We start from the raw sequence: 26,197 nt of genomic DNA, 5'->3' as shown, positions 1-26,197 counted from the left end.
ACGACCCAGCCCCGTGGGCCGCGACTGGCACCCTACTTGGGCACCCAGACCCATCTCTCAAATGCATTCAAGTAAATAGCAGAAGCCGACAAGGCTTTATTTCAAATTTAGGTAATTTCCAGAAAAATTTCGGCAGAGTTTCCTTTGTTTTACGGACTATCCAATATACCCTGCACGCAGAAAATACCAACAAAAGCCACACAGGGCTAACCAAGCAATATATAAACATATGCGGACCGGCCGCCTCGGCGTATAGGATCGCCCAAACAACATATGCGGACCGGCCGCCTCGGCGTATGGGATCGCCCAAACGACATGTACATACATCCATACAGAAAGACCCTAACCCACAAACATGTCCACAGACCTCTAAACAGACCGACAGAATCATATGACGGGACAGGGCCCCGTCGTACCCATGAACGAATATATACAAATGCACTAATAAAAATATATATACCAAAAGTATAAGCTCCGGAAAGAGAGGAGCACTCCGAATAGCAGAAAGGGTGTCCTAAACAGGTGGATCACCAGGCTATGCGTCCGTACCTGCGGGCATGAAACGCAGCCCCCGGAGAAGGGGGTCAGTACGAAATATGTACTGAGTATGCAAAGCAGAAGGTATAGAAATGAATCTGAACAATAATCGAATCAGATATATAGAAAATAATACAAAAAAAAAATCAAAATGTTTATTTCCAAAGTATAAATTATGCATAGGGCACAGGAAAATGTGGTCGCCCGCCTGTCGATGGCGCCATAACACAGCATAACACCAGAAAGTTTCAAATCTCCGAATCCCCGTCACACATCACAACACAGCATAACGCCAAACACATCATAACGCCAAACATAAGTGGAACCCGGCCCTCGAGCGAGGAGCACGGTGAACCATAATCACAGCATAACACCGGAATGTATCACAAAGCGCACGACAACAGAACCGGCGAACGATATCATAGGGCACGAGCGGAGTAGTGAGGAATCATATGCATAAAATCATCATCATAAATCCAAAAGATAAGTAAAATAGTCATATTTGAAATCGGAACAATAATTACAACATTTTCTTCCCAAAGTTAACGAAATTACCTAAAGGGCGTCGCGGGACCCACGGACGAGTATAGGCCCGAAATGATCCCGCCTATGAAAAACATACTCATTTTATATCATACAAACTCCTACGAAAATTTCAAAGCAATCCGAGCTTTTCTGAGGAAATTATGAGCGTTTGAAGTTTTGGAATCGCTAAAGAATGAACTTTAAAACAAAAATCAGCTTTCATGTAATATTTACAAATTATGGATTCCAAGAACATAAGGATCAATGTTTTGCCATGACAAGGCAAGGATGCCAAAGAACAAATGCGATTCATAAACATGCTCGGATTGTGAGAATAGAGTTTCCTCGAGGCTTATATCATAGCCTATTTTAACTAAGGCATGCCGAAGAAGGAAGATTACTTTACATACCTCAAACGCTCTCCAATACGATCCAAACTCAAGCTAAATCCAACCTATGATTCGGGCTGCCCACGATCTATAAACAAGCCATAAAATGCCAAACATTAGCTAAAGACTTTTTGGGCATTAAATTCCAATTTCGCCCTTAATTCTACAGAAATTTGGGCAGCATTTCCCCTGTAAATAGGCTACCCCGAGAATTTAACTCGGCCGTATCAATCAACAACAACAACAACAACCAACCTAACAACATTAATAATCAATCCGAAGGTAATACAACAATAATAGCTCTCTTTTCCACATTCATCAACTTTCATAAATTCAATTCGACGACTTACCTTCAAGCCAAAATCGACGCTTATACGCTCACATACTAACCCGAACCCATACCAAAAACATTTCAAGACATTCTAAACAATTTATACAATTTTTCCAACAATCTATAAATTTTCCCAAGCTACCCGAAACAGCCCCTAACCGAGACAGCCCCCCCTAACTTTTTCTTCATTTCCAAATCATGGTTCGTATCTACAATTTACATTCTAACAATGCTATTTTCATCAATACACAATTTACATTAAATGTACAACAACTTCCAAATCAGTCCGCAATATTTACAACATCAATTTGAGTCAATAAACTTTCATTTCCAACATAGAATTCATGGCGACGACGGCTCAACAATAAGCGATACTAATTCAATTCTTGGCACATAAGGTGACCCATTTTCGGCTAACACTACACATATACATATATGGGTGCTTCTCAATTGTTCTTCACCTTACAATGATCATAATCAACTAACTAGGCATTAATTCATAATTTCAATCACAACACAACAACACCCATTTACACGGCTCAAGCTCCACATACACAACTCACCTCCAACATTTCATATTTCATGATTTTCCTCCATTATAACATACTACAACATGGATATAACCTTCATAACGCAAAAAACAAAATCAAATCTTACCTTTTCTTCTTCAACTTTACAATAGCCTAGGGTTTGCAATTGGATACAATGAATGGTTAGATGACCCAAACAACTCTTCCACGCTACTTAGGGACTTCAATATAGTGGGTTAACACCAAGAAATTAATTTTTGAAGGCAAAGAAATGGGGGTTGGTTTTCTTGCTCCTAGCCGTGAGCCCCCCCTTGGTTCTTCCACTTTTTTTTTGTTTTTTTTTTTGCTAAGTATAGAATGGTGAGGAGATGACTTAAGGTCATCTTTTTAAGTACCCACAATATCTCTTATTGTTTGTGGCCCACACAATGTGGTGGACCAATTAAAATTGAACACCATTTGTGTGGGCCAACCATGGAAATTGTGGATAATTTTTATCTTCCAATTTTTTTATCACTTTTGGTCCCAAATTTTCCTAATTGTTCCATACCAATAAATTCATGCACCACATATATCTCAAAATAAAATCGAAGGTCAAGAATCCCGACTTTGTATCCCGAAATAATTTTTTTTTGTCCTTAACTTATCATAATTAAATCCGGATTATTCCACTGTACAAAAATACGGGTTCTAACAGGACTGATTTGGAGAATTTTGTGAAATTAATGCAATCTTTATATTTATGAGAATTATATCGTTATAGTGTGGATTGTTGATACAAATCATGACTTAAAAATGAGGAATGTGGTAAAGGGGCTGCTCTCGGTTTTGGGGCTGTTTTCGGCCTAATTTGGAGAAATTGTTGGATCGTTGAAAATATTATGTGAATTGTTTAGAATGTTCTTAAATGTTGTTAGTATGTGTTTGGGTTAGTATTTGAATGTATAGGCGTTGATGTTGGGTTGAAGGTAAGCGGTTGAATTGAATATTTGGAAAGTTGTCAAATGATGAAAAAAAGAGTATTAATGTTATTTTGCCTTCCGAATTTATTATTGATGTTTCTAGGATGGTTATTGTGGTTGTTGTTGTTGATTTTGAGCGAGATAAATTCTCGGGATGACCTATTTACAGGGGAAATGCTGTCGAATTTTCTGTAGAATTTAACGATTAGTTGGAATGAATGACTTAAGTGCCCTTAGCTAATGTTTGGTATCCATTGGTGTATTTGTAGACCTTGGGAAGCCCGAGGCGTAGATTGGAAATTTCTTTAGATTGGCCATCTTGGAGTGCGTACGAGGTATGTAAGGCAACCTTCTTTCTTTTGGCATGCCTTAGTTTGTATAGGCTAGATTATAAGCCTTAAGGAAATTCTAAATTCGAAATCCGAGCATGTTATGATCCGTATATGTTCCTTGGCACTCTTATGTATGATTTGATGAAATATGAACCTTTATGTATTTGAAATAATCGCTTTCCGAACTTTGCGCAAAAAGGTTTCGCTTTAAAGAACTTCGAAATTTCCGAATGCCATATCTTTCACATAAGTGCTCGGATTGCTCCAATATATTTTTATAAAAGTTTACATTACGTATAACGAGTATGTTTTCCATAAGCGGGCCCGACTAGGGTAAATTTCCGTCCGTGGGTCCCGTGACTTTCCTTTATGTAATTCGGGAACTTTTGAAAGAATTCGTTATGACTATTATTTCGACTTTCAAGTATGATCATTTTACTTATGTTTGAGTTCATGATAATGATTTTATGCATATGACTACTCACGACTCTACTCGTGCGTTCTGTTATATCTTTCGCCGGTTCCCGGGCCGGTTCTGTTATCGTGCGCATTTTGATATACTCCGAAGTTATGCTGTGTTTATGGTTCACCGAGCTACTCGCAAAAGAGGGTCGGGTTCCACATATATTTGGTGTTATGTTGTGTATGGCGTTATGTTGTGATGTGATATGTGACGGGGATACGGAGATTTGAAACATTCTGGTGTTATGCTGTGTTATGGCGCCATCGACGGGCGGGCGACCATATTCTTCTGTACCCTACACATGACTTACATATTTTTGAAAGTAAACAAATTTTGATATGTTGGATTTATACTTATGTTCTGTACTACTATTTCGTTTATGCCTCGGATTTGTTTCTGTATTTTCTGCTTTGCATACTCAGTACATATTTCGTACTGACCCCCTTTCTTCGGGGGGCTGCGTTTCATACCCGCAGGTACAGACGCACAGTTTGGTGATTCACCAGTTTAGGACATCCCCTTCTGCTGGTTGGAGTGCTCTTCTCATTTCAGAGCATATATGTTGGTATATATTTGTTCGCTGAGTATGTATATATTTGTTCAGGGGTACGGCGGGGCCCTGTCCCGGCATATGATTCTGTCGGTCTGTTTAGAGGTCTGTGGACATGTTTGTGGGTTAGGGTCTTTCTGTACGGATGCGTGTATATGTTGTGTTTGGGCGATCCCATTCGCCGCGGCGGCCGGTCCGCATATGTTTACATGTTGCTTTGTTGGCCGGTGTGGCCTTTGTTGGTATTTTCTGTGCGCAGGATTATTTTGGATAGTCTGTAAAACAAAGGAAACTCTGCCGAAATTTTTCTGGAAATTATCTAAATTTGAAATATAGCCTTGACGGCTTCTGCTATATACTTGAATGCGTTTGATAAAATTTGAGATAGCATTTGATAGATGTGTTTGGGTGCCCAGATCGGGTACGAGTCACGGCCTACGGGGTTGGGTCGTGACAGAGAATCCTGAGTATCCAAATCACATTTACAAGCTTTTTTTTTTGGTTAAACTTTGTCCCCTTTGATCATTTATGTACAAAAAGTTACAGTGTTGAGTTTGGCATCCCAAACTTTGTGCATGATCACTGAGATGAGACTAAACTATTAAACATAGCCAAAACATAATAGAAAGAAGCCTAATCAAGGGGGATCATACACTATTTGAGAAGGTTTTGCTTGTTTGATCCTAAATGATTGAGGGTTCCATCTGTCCATATTAATCAGGCCCTTGATGTTGTTAGGTAGATCAGCAAAAGAGTTGAACACTTCATTTCATCAAGTCTATGGCTCAGGTTTGCCAATCTGTCTGCAGGTTGGTTGGCTTCCGTAAAGCAATGGTTGATTAAAATTCATGTTCTTCAACTAAACTCTGAATGTCAGCTATGTAGTTAGTTATTCTCTAGGGCACTTTCCATTCCCTTCTTACACATTTAATTATTAGAAGGGAGTCTGTTCCACCCCAGACTACTCTGTAGCCATTGTTAGAGCACTATTGCATTCCAAAAAGCATGGCAACTGCTTCAGCCATGTTACTTGTTGCAACTCCCAAAGGTACGGAATATGCAAATATGAACTTTTCATTGCTATCTCTGACTATGCCTCCATCTCCACAGGGTCCTTGTATGCAACTCCCATCAGTATTGATTTTAACAGTTTGTGCTCTTGGTTTTATCGATCTTACAATAGTGCTAGTTTTCTATTGGATTGTTGCATCGCAAGCTTGACAAATTTTCCTCCAGCTTTCTTATATTCTAGCCTTTCCAAACCTATTACTGGTTACCTGCACAAGGAAAAATATAATATTAGTTTTAGTTCTATAAAAAAATGGGGTGAGGTTTTCTAATATTTTGCTACATTTGGATTTCCACAGCTCCCAACATATGATCATTGGAAGAACTCTGGTAATAAACTTACCAATGTTATTGAGTGTTTTGAAGTTCCACCAACTCAGGAGTAGAAGCTTCAGGCTTCTATTTCTGTGATCAATACCAAGAGGATTAGCAAAATAATTCCAGATTTTCCCTTTGTTGAATAAGTGTTCAATATCTTCCACTTCTGTATTGATGTTGTTGGGATTGTTGCAGAAGTGACAAGTAGCACATGTATTGATCCCAAATCCTGAAATTTTTTCCTCAGTGGAAAGTTTATCTTTAATAGCCCTCTAGTTCAAGAAAGAAATTTTGAAAGGAATATCCTTGTGCCAGATACAGTTGACAAAGTTGTCATTTTCCCTTTTTTGTCTGAAAAAAAAATCCAAGCTAAACCCACAGAGAAAAAAATAGCTTCATCAGGACTCCAAATAGCTTTGTCTTTTCTAGTATTGTCAATTTTGATGTTAAGCTGCATGACCTTCTCTTTAGTCTCCTTATCTGGCTGAACTTCCAATACATCCCAGTTCCAAATGTTACCATTGAGAATTTCTCTGCTTTTGATGTTGTTGTGTGGAGTATTGGCTGGAATCAGATGGCAAAGTGGTCCAATGTTAGACCAGTTGTGTAACACCTCGTAGCTTCGGGCGAAAGTTTGACTCATAAGATGATAATATAATGGAACCAATATGAGAGTTATAAGAAGTGTTTTGAAAACCAATTAAGTCATAAGAAATGTCTTTGGGCAAAGCAAAGTTGAAAACCACTCTACGGGGCATGTTTGCAAGTGAGTTTATAGAAGGTCTTACTTCCAACGATCATAACCCCATTATTAATTTGGAATTTGGGAAAACTTCCTTGATGAAAGTTGTAGCCCTTTGAAATATCATTCCAACGGTATATTATGGAGGTCAAACGGATATCTGTACAAAGAATTATGCCCATTTTACTGAAGCCTGTCTTCGCTGGAAAATTGGTGACTTCGACGCGAAGATCGACGTTTCGTCGATCTGATCGACGTTTCGTCCTTTGAACCGTCGATTGTGCATTGTTCACTGGAAATTTGATCAATTCGACGGATCGACGGTTCGTCCTTTGAACCGTCGAATGTGATCAATTCGACGGAGCAGATCGACGTTCCGTCGATCTGATCGACGGTTCGTCCTTTGAACCGTCGTTTAGCCCGTTAAGTAAGTTTTCGGGTCAAAGGTCGGGTTTATACGTTTTTTTTGTTATATTGGTTTATTTCCCCATCTCCCATTCACGAAAACTCTCTCTAAACTCCTAGAGAACAAGTCCCAAACCTCAAGATCTTCCAAGGTAAGTTTCTATCATGATTCTAGATTGAATCCAAGTCCCTAATCCCTTTCTAACTTTAGTAAACCCTTCTAATCTATAGAGTTATGATTGGAACATTATAGTTGGAGGTGAAAACCCTAGAACCCGAATTCAAGAGGATTGGACTTCAAAAAGGTAATGTTTCTACTCTATAAACATTTATAGTTGTGAATTGATGAGTTCTTGGGAGAATAGTAAATGGGTTTGATAAAGAGAATTATATGAACTATGCTAGGGTTTTGGATTGTTGACTTGGGATTGTTGTATTCATGTGGGTGATGAAGAATGATGTTGATTACACCTAATTGAGATTGTAGAATCATCTAGAAGTAGTAGAATGGGGATAGGGTGAAGAAAACACCATTAATGAAGGTTATAGAGCTTCATGCCCACTAAGTGTTTGATAAAATGCTTAGATGAACAAAACATGGATATTGTTGCTAATATAGAATCCCTATGAATTGTATTGCTATAGATTGAAGTTGAAGGGGGTTGAAGAACATTGGGATACGCTCAAAAGCGGGAAGTTAAGGTATGTAGAACTTCCATCCACATGTGGGAACCTCTACGTTCTTCCCCATGATCCGTTTCGTAAAATCTATGAAGTTCAAATCCTAGGGCACTAAACCCAACATATTGGTAGCCTGTAATTATGTATGTATGTACATGAATCCCGTATATATGTTCGTTATTGTATTCCTAATCTTCCATTACGGTTATTAGGAACCCTAGCTTAATCCATGAATCATGAATTCTTCCTCATGTGTTCTCATTATGTTCATATGAAACTTAATGATTTTATTTTGCAAGTTACAAGCATGTTTTCAAGTCAATTACATATATATGATTATGAACTATTGTTATTGCTCATGAATCAAGAATATGTTTACAAGGTATTTCATGAAACCATATTTACAAGCTATTTCATGAAATCATGCTTACAAGCTGTTTCCTTAAACCATGTTTTCAAGCTATTTCATGAAACCATGTTTACAAGCTATTTCATGAAACCATGTTTACAAGTTATTTCATGAAATAATGTTTACAAGTTATTTCATGAAATCATGTTTACAAGTTATTTCGTGAAATCATGATTACAAGACAAGTACAAGTTAATTCACGAAACCATGTTACAAGGTATTTCGTGGAATCACGATTACAAGTTAATTCACGAAAATCATGGGCTTTTTAGCCAACTATATTATGTTCATGTTTTTGGGAGTTGCACGAATTACCGAGAAGACTCAGATAGCCTGAAACTATGTAGCCACCATAGGACAAGGATCGCTCCGCCTAGTTAGGACGATACCTTAATTTTTCACTGAATGGATCCATCAGGTACGTTACCACCTTATACCCTGGCAAGGTATAGGGGCTCAACTGGTCCGGCGAGGTACCAGACTCCACGTTCCCACGTGGTTTTATCATATGTCGGTTTATGAAATGCTCTCCCTACTTATTATGTTTTTACTTATGTTATATATATATATATATACAAATGCACTCATGCTCATGTTCATGTCCAGATTTTCAGTTTCAGTTCTTATCATGTTATTCCATGTCCCATGTTATTTCTTTCAGTTGTTTTACATACCAGTACATTCAATGTGCTGACGTCCCCTTTTTATTGCCTGGGGGCCTGCATTTCACGATGCAGGTACTGATATACAGGACGACATACCTGCTCAGTAGGACAACATTCGTATCAGCTTATTGGTGAGCCCCATCTCATTCGGGGTTTAGTCAACTTTTGTTTTATGATTAATTATGCATGTAAGGTATGCTGGGCCCTTGTCCCAGTAAGTATGTTTCCCAGTCGTATCATGATAGAGGTTTCATAGACTAGACAAGTCAGTTATGTTATGTCAGACATTCGGAGTCGTATAGCCATTTTTGGCTCATTCATGTTATTTCCGCACTCATGTTTAAACAAGTGTTTTTATTAAGTATTATGACTTACTACGTTTTATAAAGGATCATCATGCATTCACGTTATATTTCCGCTCATGTATACCTCATGATAGTTCAGCAAGCCATGTGGTTCGCTCGGTCACATGCAGTCAGGCACCGAGTGCCGTGTTACGTCCAGGCCATGGTTCGGGGCGTGACAAAACTTGGTATCAGAGCCTAGGTTCAAGCGTCTTTAGGGAGTCTATGAAACCGTGTCCAGTGGGGTCACTTTTATATGTATGAGGGCCCCATACATATAAACAGTTGACCACCAAGACATTCAGGATTTATCTCATTTCTTTATATTCTAGATCGTGCCATGAAGCTTAGAGCAATAAGTAACTTCTCTTCCTCTCGAATTACGTACGTTTCGAATGTGCAAGAGATGAACAGGTAATTCAAGGTCCAAGTAAGGATGTTTATCCATAGGGAGTACAATTGTGCAGTACTTGCTGGTAACGAATGAGACTTCAAGTGCTATTGAAAGTGGAATACAATGTAAGTTGCCCGAGAAGGGGTGTAGTGGAATGAATGGTATGTTGAATGATAATGATGTTCTTAAGAAAGGAGAATGGGATACCACAGGAAGAGGATATCAGAGAAATTAGAAAAGGAGCTATGTCTGTAGGAAACGTAAATCATGAAGAATCTCAAGGAAGTGGTGGTAGACAGTTTTCTACCGGAGGTCATCATGACCCACTCCATCTGCTGTTAAAGATTGAAAGGGAAAATAAACAGGAAATTGTAACAGGTACAGTTGAGTTGGACATATGAGGTAAGTTCATCATTTTATACTGTTGTTGAAATTGGGAGCCCTGTGTGGCTATGATATGATATGATATATATGTATATATGTTGGCCTTGTGAGGCATTGTTGGTATTTCCTGCGTGCAGGTTTTGGGATAGTAAGAAATACAGAGAAAACTCTGCCAAATTTTTTCTAGAAACAGAAGGAGAATGACATATAAGTTCGTAATATGTCTGGAAAAGCCATGTCAACAGTAATGATAAGATTTGAATAAGTTATGAGTACGACTGACTTTGAGAAATAAGATTTGATTTCCTATTTAGATGAACACCTTGAGTAGGTGATAGTTCGGATACATCCGAATGTGTGTGAGAAAACAAGGGCTTAAGTTAAGTTCAGAGTAGAGTGATTAGTGGAAGAAGAAATCAGCTAAAGCCATAAGAAAGCAAACTACAGAAGAATAGCCTTTAAGAGTTGTCAAAAGAGGTTGTCCTAAGATTTACAAGTGTGAGCAGAGTTAAGTCGTTAAGATGGAGTATGCCAGTTATGAATACAGTAGCAACCCGTTCATGTAAGTAAATTTAGTTCTTTTCCCCATGAGAAATTGCTCAGATGTGAGTAAAAAAAAAAAGTAAGTGTTGTAGAGTACGAAGGAATTGCAGAAGGTAAGGAATGTTAATTGGATCCCATCAAAAGAGAAGAATTTGTAAGTATAAGATGTTAGCCTTGGTCTAAGGGGGAGATGCATAAATCGCCAGTAAGTTCAGCGAGATAATTGAAGACCTGAATGGTTAGTATGAGATATGAAGAACCTTAGTTCAGTTAAGTTGGCATAATGAGATAGTCTCCATAGGGAATATGCCTAACCCGAAATGAGTAGAATGATCGTCAAACGAATCGTGTCAAGTTCAATTACTATCGATTAGGCGATCACAGAAAAGCTATAAGATCATGCCCAGTTATGTGTCAAAAGGGTAGTGCCATTGTACAAGACTCTAATCCTTAAGGTGCTAGTCATAGACTTAGCGCCTAACAGTACTATGAGTATTTTAAGAAGTATCAAAAATCAAGTATGGAAAGTATGGTTCATGATTTAGGCAGACAAGAGAACTAAGGTGAAAGAAGTTCACTGCTTATCCAAGATAGAAATTTGACTTTCAGACTCTTAAGTAGGTGGAGTTATTGCCCATAACATGGCATTCCTGCTTAGTCATTGAAGTTAGAGAGAAACAGTTTAGTGATTCCTACTTGCTACAGATGAAAGAGGAGATTCACGAATAGAAAGCCTTAGCTTTTGAGCAGGAGGGAGATAATGGTACCTTAAGATATCGAGGCAGATTATGCATTCCAGATGTTAATGGGCTCAGAGAGAGAATCATGTTAGAAGCTCACAACCCTAGGTATTCCATTCACCCAGGTTTCACTAAGATGTACCATGATCTTATGGAGATTTATTGGTGGAATGATATGAAGAAGAATGTAGCAGAGTTCGTAGCTGAGTGTTCGAGTTGTCAGCAAGTGAAAGCCGAACACCATAGGCCTGGTGGCTTGGCTTAGAATGTTGATATTCCTGTCTGGAAATGGCAAATGATCAATGTGGGTTTTGTATCAGGTCTACCTCGTTCATCTAGGAGGCATAATTTAATTCGGGTGATCGTGGACAGACTTACGAAGTCAGCGCACTTCTTGCCAGTTAAGACAACAGATTGAACATAAGATTATGCCAAGTCATGTGTTAATGAAATTGTTGGATTGTATGGGACCCTAGAGTCCATTATTTCAGATTATGGTGCTCAGTTCACACCGAACTTCTGAAAATCCTTTCAGAAAGGATTTGGGTACAGAGGTGAGCCATAGCACAACTTTTCATCATCAGACAAATGGTCAGACAGATACGCTATTCAGATCTCATGTTATGATATTCATGTTAGTTCAATACTCAGATATTTATGTCAGCTTAGTACTCAGATATCATTCCAGTACTCACGTATTCATGCCAGTCCAGTATTAAGCTAATTCAGTATTCAGTCAGGTCAGTATCCAGCTAATCCAGTATTCAGTCAGCTCAGTACTCAGCTAATCTAATATTCAGTCAGCTCAATATTCAATTAATCCAGTATTTAATTAGCTCAGTATTCAGTCAGCCCAGTCTTCAGTTAGTACAATAGACATTCAATTTAGTATCTCAGCAGTTTAGTAATTTTATATTCATTCAGTTCAGTAACCATGTGTCCTTTATTTCAAAGGTAATTGGGATGACCACCTATCTCTTATTGAGTTTACTTACAAAAATAACTACTATGCTAGTATTGGGATGATATTGTTTGAAACCCTTTTTGAGCGAAAGTGTAGATCACCAATTGGTTGGTTCGAAGTTGGTGAAGCAGACTTGTTAGGACCAGATTTTAGTTTATCAGGATATGGAGAAATTCAAGTTAATACATGAGCGTTTGAAATAGCTCAGAGTCACCAGAAGTAATATACAGATGTGAGGCGAAGGGAACTTAGAATTTTCAGTTGATGATTAGGTGTTCCTTAAAGTCTCACCTATGAAGGGTGTTATGAGATTTGGCAAGAAAGGGAAGCTCAGCCCCAGATATATTGGACCTTACAGAATTCTACGAAAGGTCGGACTAGTAGCATATGAACTTGAGTTGTCACAAGATTTGGCTGCTGTACATCCCATGTTTCGTGTGCCCAAATTGAGGAAGTGTGTAGGAGACCCGTCGTTGGTTGTTCCTACTGATACTATAACAGTTAAGGATAGTTTGACGTATGAAGAGACCCCCATAGCATTCTTGACCGTCAGATTTGCAAGTTGAGGACTAAGGAAGTAGCCTCAGTGAAAGTCCTGCGGAGGAGTCAGAAAGTTAAGGAAGCTACATGGGCAGCTAAGGAGGATATGAAATCCATGTACCCGCACTTGTTTCAGCCCGCAGAAGATATTTATGATGAAACACCAAGATTTTGAGGTATGTAAGCTTTATTTTCATGCTTTTGGTCGTGTGTGGCCAATTTATAGTTCTGTTGTGATGTAGCCCTGTGAGGCAATGATATTATGGGCTGTTGTGAAAGGTTGGTAGTGCCATATTACAGGGGAAAATCTGGCGAAATTTTTGTAGAATCCCGAATGTTATCATTTGAGGACGAACGTTCCAACAGAGGGGGAGAATGTTACACCTAGGAAATTTTCCCGATAGCGTACCGCGAATAGACCCACGAAGGGTATGACGTATACGACATGTTGACGAGTAAGAAGTAATATTTAATGATTCTAAAAGAGATTTCAAAGGTATTTGAGGTAGGAGACAAAAGTTGTTAAGGAAAGCAAGGTATATGTTGTATGTCGGGCAAGAATTATGAGTATCGAATTAAGGATGGCTTAATGACGTTTTGGAGAAGTGTTATAATGTCCCTTATGTATTCATGCCTCACGTTTCACGTTCAAGTTCATGTATTCGCTATTCATGTCTCATGTTTGGGCACTGATGTTTTCATGGAACTATGTCATGTCAGTTTCCATGCCCCATGTCATGTTATGTCTCATGTTCCACGCTCATGTCAGCTATCCAGTGCCCATGTTCATGTCTCAGTATACACGTTTCCATGTAACCATGTAATTTTAGTTCAGTTTCCATGTTTCATGCCATGTTTCCTTCACGTTCATGTAATCAAGCCATGTCCAGCCATATTCTTAACCACGACCCATCATTCGAGGACGAATGATCCCAAGGGGGAGATATTGTAACACCTCGTAGCTTCGGGCGAAAGTTTGACTCATAAGATGATAATATAATGGAACCAATATGAGAGTTATAAGAAGTGTTTTGAAAACCAATTAAGTCATAAGAAATGTCTTTGGGCAAAGCAAAGTTGAAAACCACTCTACGGGGCATGTTTGCAAGTGAGTTTATAGAAGGTCTTACTTCCAACGATCATAACCCCATTATTAATTTGGAATTTGGGAAACCTTCCTTGATGAAAGTTGTAGCCCTTTGAAATATATTTCCAACGGTATATTATGGAGGTCAAACGGACATCTGTACAAAGAATTATGCCCATTTTACTGAAGCCTGTCTTCGCTGGAAAATTAGTGACTTCGACGCGAAGATCGACGTTCCGTCGATCTGATCGACGTTTCGTCCTTTGAACCGTCGATTGTGCATTGTTCAATGGAAATTTGATCAATTCGACGGATCAGATCGACGCTCCGTCGATCTGATCGACGGTTCGTCCTTTGAACCGTCGAATGTGATCAATTCGACGGAGCAGATCGACGTTCCGTCGATCTGATCGACGGTTCGTCCTTTGAACCGTCGTTTAGCCCGTTAAGTAAGTTTTCGGGTCAAAGGTCGGGTTTATACGTTTTTTTTGTTATATTGGGGTTTATTTCCCCATCTTCCATTCACGAAAACTCTCTCTAAACTCCTAGAGAACAAGTCCCAAACCTCAAGATCTTCCAAGGTAAGTTTCTATCATGATTCTAGATTGAATCCAAGTCCCTAATCCCTTTCTAACTTGAGTAAACCCTTCTAATCTATAGAGTTATGATTGGAACATTATAGTTGGAGGTGAAAACCCTAGAACCCGAATTCAAGAGGATTGGACTTCAAAAAGGTAATGTTTCTACTCTCTAAACATTTATAGTTGTGAATTGATGAGTTCTTGGGAGAATAGTAAATGGGTTTGATAAAGAGAATTATATGAACTATGCTAGGGTTTTGGATTGTTGACTTGGGATTGTTGTATTCATGTGGGTGATGAAGAATGATGTTGATTACACCTAATTGAGATTGTAGAATCATCTAGAAGTAGTAGAATGGGGATAGGGTGAAGAAAACACCATTAATGAAGGTTATAGAGCTTCATGCCCACTAAGTGTTTGATAAAATGCTTAGATGAACAAAACATGGATATTGTTGCTAATATAGAATCCCTATGAATTGTATTGCTATAGATTGAAGTTGAAGGGGGTTGAAGAACATTGGGATACGCTCAAAAGCGGGAAGTTAAGGTATGTAGAACTTCCATCCACATGTGGGAACCTCTACGTTCTTCCCCATGATCCGTTTCGTAAAATCTATGAAGTTCAAATCCTAGGGCACTAAACCCAACATATTGGTAGCCTGTAATTATGTATGTATGTACATGAATCCCGTATATATGTTCGTTATTGTATTCCTAATCTTCCATTACGGTTATTAGGAACCCTAGCTTAATCCATGAATCATGAATTCTTCCTCATGTGTTCTCATTATGTTCATATGAAACTTAATGATTTTATTTTGCAAGTTACAAGCATGTTTTCAAGTCAATTACATATATATGATTATGAACTATTGTTATTGCTCATGAATCAAGAATATGTTTACAAGGTATTTCATGAAACCATATTTACAAGCTATTTCATGAAATCATGCTTACAAGCTGTTTCCTTAAACCATGTTTTCAAGCTATTTCATGAAACCATGTTTACAAGCTATTTCATGAAACCATGTTTACAAGTTATTTCATGAAATAATGTTTACAAGTTATTTCATGAAATCATGTTTACAAGTTATTTCGTGAAATCATGATTACAAGACAAGTACAAGTTAATTCACGAAACCATGTTACAAGGTATTTCGTGGAATCACGATTACAAGTTAATTCACGAAAATCATGGGCTTTTTAGCCAACTATATTATGTTCATGTTTTTGGGAGTTGCACGAATTACCGAGAAGACTCAGATAGCCTGAAACTATGTAGCCACCATAGGACAAGGATCGCTCCGCCTAGTTAGGACGATACCTTAATTTTTCACTGAATGGATCCATCAGGTACGTTACCACCTTATACCCTGGCAAGGTATAGGGGCTCAACTGGTCCGGCGAGGTACCAGACTCCACGTTCCCACGTGGTTTTATCATATGTCGGTTTATGAAATGCTCTCCCTACTTATTATGTTTTTACTTATGTTATATATATATATATATATATATATACAAATGCACTCATGCTCATGTTCATGTCCAGATTTTCAGTTTCAGTTCTTATCATGTTATTCCATGTCCCATGTTATTTCTTTCAGTTGTTTTACATACCAGTACATTCAATGTGCTGACGTCCCCTTTTTATTGCCCGGGGGCCTGCATTTCACGATGCAGGTACTGATATACAGGACGACATACCTGCTCAGTAGGACAACATTCGTATCAGCTTATTGGTGAGCCCCATCTCATTCGGGGTTTAGTCAACTTTTGTTTTATGATTAATTATGCATGTAAGGTATGCTGGGCCCTTGTCCCAGTAAGTATGTTTCCCAGTCGTATCATGATAGAGGTTTCATAGACTAGACAAGTCAGTTATGTTATGTCAGACATTCGGAGTCGTATAGCCATTTTTGGCTCATTCATGTTATTTCCGCACTCATGTTTAAACAAGTGTTTTTATTAAGTATTATGACTTACTACGTTTTATAAAGGCTCATCATGCATTCACTTTATATTTCCGCTCATGTATGCCTCATGATAGTTCAGCAAGCCATGTGGTTCGCTCGGTCACATGTAGTCAGGCACCGAGTGTCGTGTTACGTCCAGGCCATGGTTCGGGGCGTGACAAGTTGTCATACCAGAAGAACACATCACCCTGACCAACTCTCCATAAAATATTGCACTCCATTTCTTCTTTGATCTCATTTAGCATCTTCCAACTCTGAGCTTGTCCCTTTTGCCACAGTACAACAGTAGGATGTTCATTAAGGAAGAACTTGGCTCTCATAACTCTTTCCATAGAGAGTTAGAAGCTATTAAATTCCACCATTGTTTGGGTTGGAAAGCTTGACAAGTGTCAGAGAGGCTTCTAAAATTAGCTCTTCCCTCACTGTAAAGGTAACATAAGTTATGCCATGCTGCCCAATGATGTTTTCCTCCATTCTCTTGGCTAGACCAAAAAAATCTAGCAAAAAATCTAGCAATGTACTTCTCTATGAGCTCCAGCGTATTCATAGGGGAATTGGTAGCTGATAATTAGTGAATTGGAAGGGCTAGAAGCACGTGCTTAATCAAACTAGCCCTACCACCAGTAGATAGGAATTTAGTATGCCACCCCCTAGTCTTATTACTAACCTTGTTCACAATATCATAGTAATGGCAAATCTTTTTCCTTCCAGTGATTCGTGGACACCCCAAGTACTTGATTGGGAACTCTTGATGAATCATACCGGTGATAGTCTTTATCCTGTTGATAGAAGCTAAACTGGTATTGGAGGCCACAACAAAACAACTTTTCTCTTTGTTAATGAGCTGTCCAGATATAGTTTCATAAACTTTAAGAGTTTTCAAAGTCATTTCTAGGGGTATCTTGCTACCATTGCTAAAAAGAAGTGTCATCGACAAATGCAAGGTGCTTGATCTTGGGTCCATTAGGATTCATGTAGAAGCCCTTGTAAGCAGTTTTGTCATGAAGATCATTAAGCATTTTGAATAGTAGTTCAGCATTTATTACAAATAAAAAGGGAGATATTGGATCTCCTTGCCTCAAGACCCTTTCAGATTTAAAGAGACCATATCTGCCTCCATTAACAATAATGGAATACCAATTACTGGAGATGAAATTTTGAATGAGATGAATCCACCAATCAGAGAAGCCAAGCTTTTTCAGTGTCATGCCAAGGTATTTCCAATTGACCCCGTCATAAGCTTTGGCCATATCCAATTTTATGGCAACATTTCCCCCCCTGAAAGGTTTTCTAATGTCATTTATAATCTCCTGAGCAAGCATGATATTCTCTGTGATGGACCTTCCTTTAATGAATCCTAACTGGTTTTTATAAATGATCTTAGGAAGTATACCAGCCAACCTTAAGTTAATGATCTTGGAAATGACTTTGCTAGACACATTAAAAAGGATAATGGGTCTGAGCTCAGAGAATTTTTTAGAGTTCTCTACTTTAGGTATCATAACCAAACATGTGTGAGTAAAGAATTTTGGCAGTTTAGCACCGTTAAAGAAAGCTTCAATAGCTCTATGAAGGTGAGACTAATGATATCCCAAATACTCTGGTAGAAGTAGCCATTCAAACCATCAGGTCCAGGAGCACTTTCACTATCAATAGAAAAAACACTATCCTTAGTTTCTTGCAAAATGGGTATGGCATTAAGCATGTTGTTGTTGTCCTCCTCTTCTATAATTCTCTCAATACAGTTCAAAGCATCAAAGTTAGTGACCTGAGTGCCTTGGCTAAACATGTGCCGAAAATGTCTGACTGTAGCTTCTGTAATTGCATCATTTCCCTCAACCCATTGGTCTTGATCATCCATGATTCTGCATATAGTGGGCCTCTTTCTCCTATCCTTGATGATATAATGAAAATAAGCAGTATTATCATCTCCCTCCTCAAACAATTTGGCTCTTGCCTTTTGTCTCAGGATCTTATCCTGAATTTTGAGGTGCTTTGTGAACCCAGCTCTACACTTTGAAAGTTTCTCTCTATTTTTAGGCGTATTGCAAGCTAGTAACACAGAGATCTCCTAGGGTCCTCATCTCAGCCTCTAAAATTTTAGGAACTTCATAGATGTCTTCATATGTTTGTCTAGACCACTGGCTAAGAGTTTTGGTAACTCCTTTTAGCTTTTGATGAAAGATATAGAGGGGGTTGCCAAAAACTTCTTCCTCCCAGCTTTCCTGGACAGTTTTGAGAAAATCAAGATGTTATGTCCAAAAGTTGCGAAATTTAAAGTATTTGATATGAGAGGAGGCTTCATTGTTCAGCTTAACAAAGAGATGAGCATGGTCAGAGCATGCCCTAGATAGAGTGAGTAACTGATGTACTGTTAATATTGTTAAACCAAGTAGTGTTATACACCAATCTGTCAAGCCTTAGCCATACAGTAATTGATGGATCTCTATTGTCACACCAGGTGAAGTTAGAGCCAGTAAATTATGTATCCTGTAATCCACACTCATTTAAACATTGAATAAAGTCAATGTTGTCTTCCATCCTATGACTTCTCCCACCTTTCTTTTCCTCCTGGGAAGTGATTACATTGAAATCACCAATCACTCCCCAAGGGCCCTGGATAGTGTCAGACATATCCTTTAAATCTTTCCACATATTGTATACGGGTAAAACCGAGGATACAGGCACGCTCGGTTTCCTGCTGTCGTGGCTATGCTCGGGTGAATTTCGACCACCTCACCGGGAACGAGGTCTCGAGCTCGAGCCAGTACGAGGCGATAAAAGTAGGGTGATTTACTGCCATTACCAGAATACCAAAATATCCGCCCTTACCCGAATATTTCGGCGTCAATCCCGGCGGCGCAGCTGTAACCAGATTTACTTGCTTTATTTAGAGTTGTACTAGGTTTGAAACTCCTCTACTATATAAAGGGGAGACCCTCATTCATGAAAGGGGGTTGGCAACAAAAAGAAGAGAAAGAATATCAACAATCATTAAAAGTTCATTGCATTAGTTTTCATCTGTTCTTAAGTTTTATTTTATTGATGTCTCTTGATAGCTCGTAACTAAAGGATTCCGACCTCGGTCTCCGAGCTCGAGATCATACGTATCCACCACTTGGTTAGATTTGATTCTTTGTCTACTTTATCATACCACGCATTATTTAGATCCCTAATTGATTTTAGCCGCATATCTTTGGCACCACATATAAATTTAACTGTTCTACATTTTTAAGGTTAAACAGTTTGGCGCCCACCGTGGGGCCTTAGATATTAGTGGCGGTTCAATATAACAGTGTGGTCAAATTCGATATTTTACACTTGTTCTTTAGGGTTTGATTTCAGGTATACAGGAAATGTCGGATTCACATTCTATTAACTTCCAAGTGGAATCGAGCCATCGCGAGCATGACGGAGGGGATGCACCAAACCACAATGCCCCCCCCCCCCCCCCGTTAATCCAGCTCAAGTCGGTTCATTGGTGGGAAACATTCCAATCGGTGAGAATAACGGGACTATGCTGCAGTAGCTCCAGAACCAGTTAGATATGGCCATAGCTCAGTTGCAGGCCCAGCAAGAGATCATAGTACAATTGCAAAATCGGAATCAGGCACCCGATGTTGTTCCATCGGAACCGAACCAGGATACGGAGGAAAGACAGGTCTCACGGGGTAACGATGGACTCCTCGAGCAAAATACCGAATTAAAAAGAATGCTCGAGGAATTGACCAAACGAGTTGAATCCGGTGAAAAGAAGATAGAGGCGAACGATAAGAAGGTGGAGAACTATAACTCGAGGGTCAATCAAATACCGGGGGCTCCGCCAGTGTTGAAAGGGCCGGATTTGAAAAAGTTCGTTCAAATGCCATTCCCGCCAAGCGCGGCGCCGATGAAAATCCCAAAAATATTTCGCATGCCCGATATCCCGAAGTACAACGGGACAACAGACCCGAATGAGCATGTAACTGCATATACATGCGCTATCAAGGGCAACGACCTCGCCGATGATGAACAGGAATCAGTGCTACTTAAGAAATTCGGGGAAACCCTATCGAAGGGGACTATGATTTGGTATCATAATTTGCTCGAGCACTCTATTGATTCATTTGCCATGCTCACTGATGCTTTCGTTAAGGCCCATGCCGGGGCTATCAAGGTCGAAACCCAAAAGTCAAATCTATTCAACGTCAAGAAACGAGATGACGAGACCCTCTGCGAGTTCGTGGCTCGATTTCAAATGGAGCGCATGGACCTACCTCCAGTTATGGATGATTGGGCCGTTCAGGCCTTCACCCAAGGGCTCAATTCGATAAGCTCAATCACATCAATGGAACTGAAATAAAACCTGATCGACTATTCGGCAATCGCCTGGGCTGATATACATAATAGATATCAGTCAAAAATTAGGGTCGAAGACGATAAGATCTTGAGGGCTGCTTCAGTGTCGTGGCATTCTGGTAAAGGAAATGATCGCATGAGGAGAGTGGTGGATCGAGATTCCAGGTCGTCATATGACAGATACCAGCCGTACCCACTCGATCGAAGAGGAAATGGGCGTAACGCTGAGTCGGACAAGATGGATAAGAGAAGCGATCGAAGGAGCGATCGAGGTCCAAACAACCGTGAGTTGGTAAGCAGAAATGCTATCGATAGAATTCCGGGGAACAGAGAAATTCCAAGGTTATCCGAGTATAACTTTTGCGTCGATGTAGCTACCTTAGCGGCGGCCGTTAGCCAAAAAAAAAGAAACAAGGCATCTGAGACCCATCCAATCTGACCCAGAGAAGCGGGACAAAAGCCTTATCTGTAAGTGTCATCATACTCACGGCCACCGGACTGAGGATTATCGACAGCTGAGGGAGGGTTGGCCCGTCTGTTTAATTTGGGGCATTTTCGAGAATTCTTGAGTGAACGAGCGAAAACCTATTTTAAAAACCTGGATTCCAACAAGCCGGATAGACCGAAAGAGCCTCATGAGATGATACACATGATCATGGGTGGAACCGAGGTGCCCATGGGACCAGTGATGAAACGCACGAAGATCTCCATAACGAGGGAAAGCGTGTCCGAAGCGATGATCCCGATAGTGCCATCACGTTCGATGACGAAGACATGGAAGGCATTGCCCAACCACATAATGACGCACTGGTAATCTCTATCCTTGTCAATAATGTTAGAATTAAACGTGTGCTGATTGATCCAGGTAGCTCGGCTAATATCATTTGATGGAGAGTCATCGAACAACTGGGGCTACTAGATCAGATCGTGCCTGCCATACGAGTCCTCAATGGATTCAACATGGCATGCGAAACAACCAAAGGCGAGATCACTCTACCAATCAGCATGGCAGGAATTACGCAGCAGACAAAATTTTATGTGACAGAAGGTGATATGGGATATAATGCACTACTGGGCATACCGTGGATTCATCTCGTAAGAGCGGTCCCTCAGACTATGCATCAGATGTTGAAGGGAAGAATGTCAAATAGTAATCACAGACCCCGATCCCGAAATCTTCGAAAGATCGGAACGGGGACACGCTAGATGATGCGTTAAAGTTCGGAGTACCGAGAACTTTTGTGGTGCCCGATGATTCTGACGCCACCAAGTCCACCGTTGAAAAGCTCAAACAAGTGAAGTTGTTTGCCCATTTGCCAGAAAGGAAAGTATACCTGGGCACGGGTTTAACACCCCAACTCAGGGATAAATTTACTAAGTTTCTTAAAATTAACTCAGACTGTTTTGGTTGGTCCCATTTAGACATGACAGGTATCTCACTGGACGTGACAACGTACAAGCTGAGCTTGGATCCGAGCTTTTCCCCGATCAAACAAAAGCGAAGGCCGCAACCCGAGGTAAAGCATGCATTCGTCAAAGACGAGGTAACCAAGCTCCTTAATATAGGGTCTATCCGAGAGGTAAAATATCCGTATTGGTTAGCTAATGTTGTGGTAGTGCCTAAAAAGGGGAATAAGTTTAGAATGTGCGTAGATTATAAAGCCTAAACAAAGCCTGTCCGAAGGATTCTTTTCCTTTGCCCAGCATCGATCTCATGATCGACGCTACCGCGGGTCACGACACGTTGAGTTTCCTTGATGCATATTCTGGGTACAACCAAATTCAAATGGACCCGGAGGATCGAGAAAAAACCTTTTTTATAACCAAGTTTGGCATGTATTGTTATAATGTAATGCCTTTCGGCCTAAAAAATGTCGGCGCAACCTATCAACGCCTAGTCAATCGAATGTTTGAACACCAAATAGTGAAGTCCATGAAAGTTTATATTGATGACATGGTCGTTAAGTCCCTGCGAGCAGAGGACCATTTGAAATTTTTGCAGGAGACTTTCAGCATATTAAGGAAATACAACATGAAGCTGAACCCGAAAAAATGCGCCTTCGGAGTTGGATCGGGTAAGTTCCTCGGCTTCATGGTGTCAAATTGGGGAATTGAAATCAACCGGGATAAAATAAAGGCAATCGAAGATATCACTGTGATAAACGACATCAAAGGGGTACAGAGGTTAACGGGACGCATAGCCGCCCAAAGCCGATTCATCTCCAGATCCTCGGATAAGAGTCACCTTTTTTTCTCGTTTCTCAAGAAAAATACTGACTTTCCATGGACCCCCGAGTGTCAGATGGCTTTGACAGAAATCAAAAGATACTTATCAAGTCCACTTCTACTCCACACACCAAAGGCGAACGAGCAATTGTATTTATACCTGGCGCTGTCCGAGATCGCGGTGAGCGGGGTTCTGGTTAGGGAGGAGAACGACACACAGTATCCGGTTGACTATGTAAGTAGGACTCTCGATGACCCCGAAACCAGGTACCCGCATTTGGGAAAACTCGTTTTGGCTCTGTTAAGTGCATCTAGAAAATTGAAACCTTACTTTCAGTGTCATCCCATATGCGTTGTAACATCGTACCCCCTAAGGAACGTCATGCATAAACCCAAACTCTCAGGCCGTCTAGAAAAGTGGGCTGTGAAAATAGCGGGTATGATATTGAGTACAAATATTGGCGGATTTCGTAGCCGATTTCTTAACGGCCATGATCCCTGAGGTCGATAAGGAAATGCTTCTTGCCTCGGGGACAAGCACGGGAGTCTGGACCCTTCACACGGATGGTGCGTCTAATGTGAAAGGGTCCGAGTTAGGGATCGTACTAAAACCCCCCTCAGGTGACATAATAAGACAATCTATAAGGTCTGCTGATTTAACTAACAACGAAGCCGAGTATGAGGCTATTATTGCAGGTTTAGAATTGGCCAAAGGCCTCGGAGCCGAGATCGTAAAGGCCAAGTGTAATTCTCTCCTGGTGGTCAACCAAACGAACGAAACCTTTGAAATCAAAGATGACAGAATGCGGAGATACCAAGAGAGGTTGCAGGTTGTCCTTCGCCGGTTCAAGGAGTGGACCTTAGAGCACGTACCCCGTGATCAAAACAATAAAGCGGACGCTCTGGTAAATATGGGGTCTTCGGTAAAATCGGAACGGTTTGCCTCCGGAGCTGTGTTACAGTTAACAAAATCAGTCATAGAGACCGGTCATGCCGAGGTAAACTTGACTAGCCTCACTTGGTATTGGAGGAACAAATACATAGACTATCTCCAAACAGGGAAGTTACCATCGGATGCCAAGGAATCACAAGCCCTCCGAACCAAGGCAGCTAGATTTTGTTTGGTCGATGGCCAGTTGTACCGAATTTCATTCCACGGTCCCTTGGCTAGATGCCTAGGACCAGGGGAAACCGACTACGTTCTGAGGGAAGTTCACGAGGGCACTTGTGGAAACCACGCGGGAGCCGATTCATTGGCCTGTAAATTGATCAGAGTGGGATACTACTAGAACGAGATGGATGGAGACGCCAAAACCTTCGTTCAGAAATGTAACGAATGCCAGAGGCACGCCCCGTCCATACATCGACCCGGAGAGGAGCTTCACCCGGTCCTCTCCCCATGGCCGTTCATGAAATGGGGCATGGACATAGTGGGACCTCTTCCATGGGCTCCAAGTAAGACGCAATTTATCTTACTTATGACTGATTATTTCTCTAAGTGGGTCGAAGCGCAGGCACTCGAGAAATTCAGGGAAAAAGAGGTCATTGATTTCATTTACGATCATATAATCTGTCGATTTGGGGCACCGGCGGAGATCGCGTGTGATAACGGGAAGCAGTTCGTAAGTAGCAAGGTCAGCAAGTTTTTTGAAGAGTACAAAATTAAAAAGATCTTATCAACCCAGTACCATCCAAGTGCGAATGGCCAGGCCGAGTCTACCAATAAAATCATATTGTAGAATTTAAAGAAGAGACTGGCCGGTTCCAAACCCTAATGGAAGGAGGTTCTGCCCGAGGTTTTATAGGCCTACCGTACAATGGTAAGGTCGAGCACCGTGGAGATTCCGTTCTCCCTAGTGTATGGAGCCGAGGCCCTGATACCCGTTGAAGTTGGTAAGCCGAGCCTAAGATTCCGTTATGCTACCGAGAACTCGAACCATATAGCGATGACCGTCAATTTGGATCTCGTGGATGAAAGAAGGGAAGCTGCGCATATCCGGATAGCCGTACAAAAGCAAAGGATGCAAAGGTACTATAAACGGAGGGCGAACCTCAGACATTTTCAAATTGAGGACTTGGTACTGAGAAAGGTCACGCTCCATACGAAGAACCCTCACGAAGGAAAACTAGCTCCAAATTGGGAAAGTCCATACCGGGTAACTGGAATAACCGGGAAGGGTTCTTATCAGCTTGAAAATGAAGATGGACACCAGCTGAAAAATAACTGGAACGTGGCACACTTGAAGCGATATTATTGTTAAAGGTATGAATAACTTTCCTTTTCTTTTATTCGACCTAACCATGCAGGGATGCAGCCCGAGGGAAGTGAAAGGGGCACATCGGTTGCTTCAAAGTCATAGACGTAGGACTGAAAGCACGTGCTGCACTCTTTTTCCCTTCGTCCGTTTTGTCCCGAGGTGGGTTTTCTGCAAGGTTTTTAATGAGGCAGCGCCGAACAGCGTGCTACGAATGTAGAGCATAGATCAGAGACCGGAAACCGGGGACTGCATAATACGATTGAGTAGTAACCGAGACCTCATACTTCGAACTTGAATACTAGGGGACTACTATACCATGAGTTAAGTCGAAACTATGTATATGTAAAATCCGAGGCTTGAACAATAGGATCAGATGTAAGGACCAAACGATCGATTGAATCGTGTCCATTTAGTTCGTTCTTGCCACGACAACAATTACGAATGTATCCCGGGCCGATTTCTTCAAGAAAAAGCTTATTTCTGTGAAAAGGATCCCATGTTATCAAATATCGAAAACAGTTAAAAGACTGCGGTCTAAACTATTGCATAACAGTTAAAGACTACGGTCTAACTTATGGCATAAACACTTAAGGACCACGGTCCAAAAACGGTCAAAGACCATGGTCTAAAAACACGAAGTTATCGCGATCGGGGATGCCTCTTAAATTATGAATAAAGCAGAGACTAACGACAGCATGAACCAAATCCCGATCATGGGCCGTTACCGTCCGAATTTTATGTTGGCCGTAATATGGCAAATTATAACAAAGACATAAACCAGGCAAACAATGAAACGGGAAAATACCTTGCAAAGTCAAATACAAATTTTGGTTCATTCGTATACAAAGAACGAGATTTACAAGGGCCTAGACAGTGGCCCAAAAACAAGTGTTCAAAAATAAAAGAGGGGCCTTG

General features: G+C 40.5%; 1 protein-coding gene and 1 long non-coding RNA gene across 2 annotated transcripts; both read right to left on the bottom strand.

Moving 5' to 3' along the window:
- LOC132629251 (uncharacterized) lies at window positions 1–2,828 on the bottom strand. Its single transcript, XR_009578156.1, has 3 exons — window positions 2,440–2,828; window positions 1,473–1,539; window positions 1–549 (listed from the first exon to the last, which is right to left on the bottom strand). It is a non-coding gene; the product is annotated as an uncharacterized LOC132629251 (long non-coding RNA).
- A 14,546-nt stretch (window positions 2,829–17,374) lies between these two features.
- On the bottom strand, window positions 17,375–19,115 carry LOC132628292 (uncharacterized). Its single transcript, XM_060344090.1, has 4 exons — window positions 19,047–19,115; window positions 18,521–18,685; window positions 18,004–18,438; window positions 17,375–17,821 (listed from the first exon to the last, which is right to left on the bottom strand). Exons 1-4 carry the CDS (start codon window positions 19,113–19,115, stop codon window positions 17,375–17,377), a joined length of 1,116 nt encoding a protein of 371 aa, XP_060200073.1.
- Between the last annotated feature and the right edge of the window lie 7,082 nt (window positions 19,116–26,197).

The sequence above is a fragment of the Lycium barbarum genome, chromosome 2 (genome assembly GCF_019175385.1).
Source record: "Lycium barbarum isolate Lr01 chromosome 2, ASM1917538v2, whole genome shotgun sequence".
Taxonomy (NCBI): domain Eukaryota; kingdom Viridiplantae; phylum Streptophyta; class Magnoliopsida; order Solanales; family Solanaceae; genus Lycium; species Lycium barbarum.
Note: the sequence above shows the minus strand (reverse complement) of the source record. Positions and strands in the feature narration are given on the sequence as shown.

Coding starts and splice junctions, on each gene's coding strand:
- LOC132628292 (XM_060344090.1), bottom strand. CDS start 19,115: ATGTGGAAAGATTTAAAGGATATGTCTGACACTATCCAGGGCCCTTGG. Junction 18,686..19,046: donor GAGTGATTGGTGATTTCAAT/GTAATCACTTCC, acceptor AAAACTGTCCAG/GAAAGCTGGGAGGAAGAAGT. Junction 17,822..18,003: donor TATTGAAGCTTTCTTTAACG/GTGCTAAACTGC, acceptor TATAAAAACCAG/TTAGGATTCATTAAAGGAAG.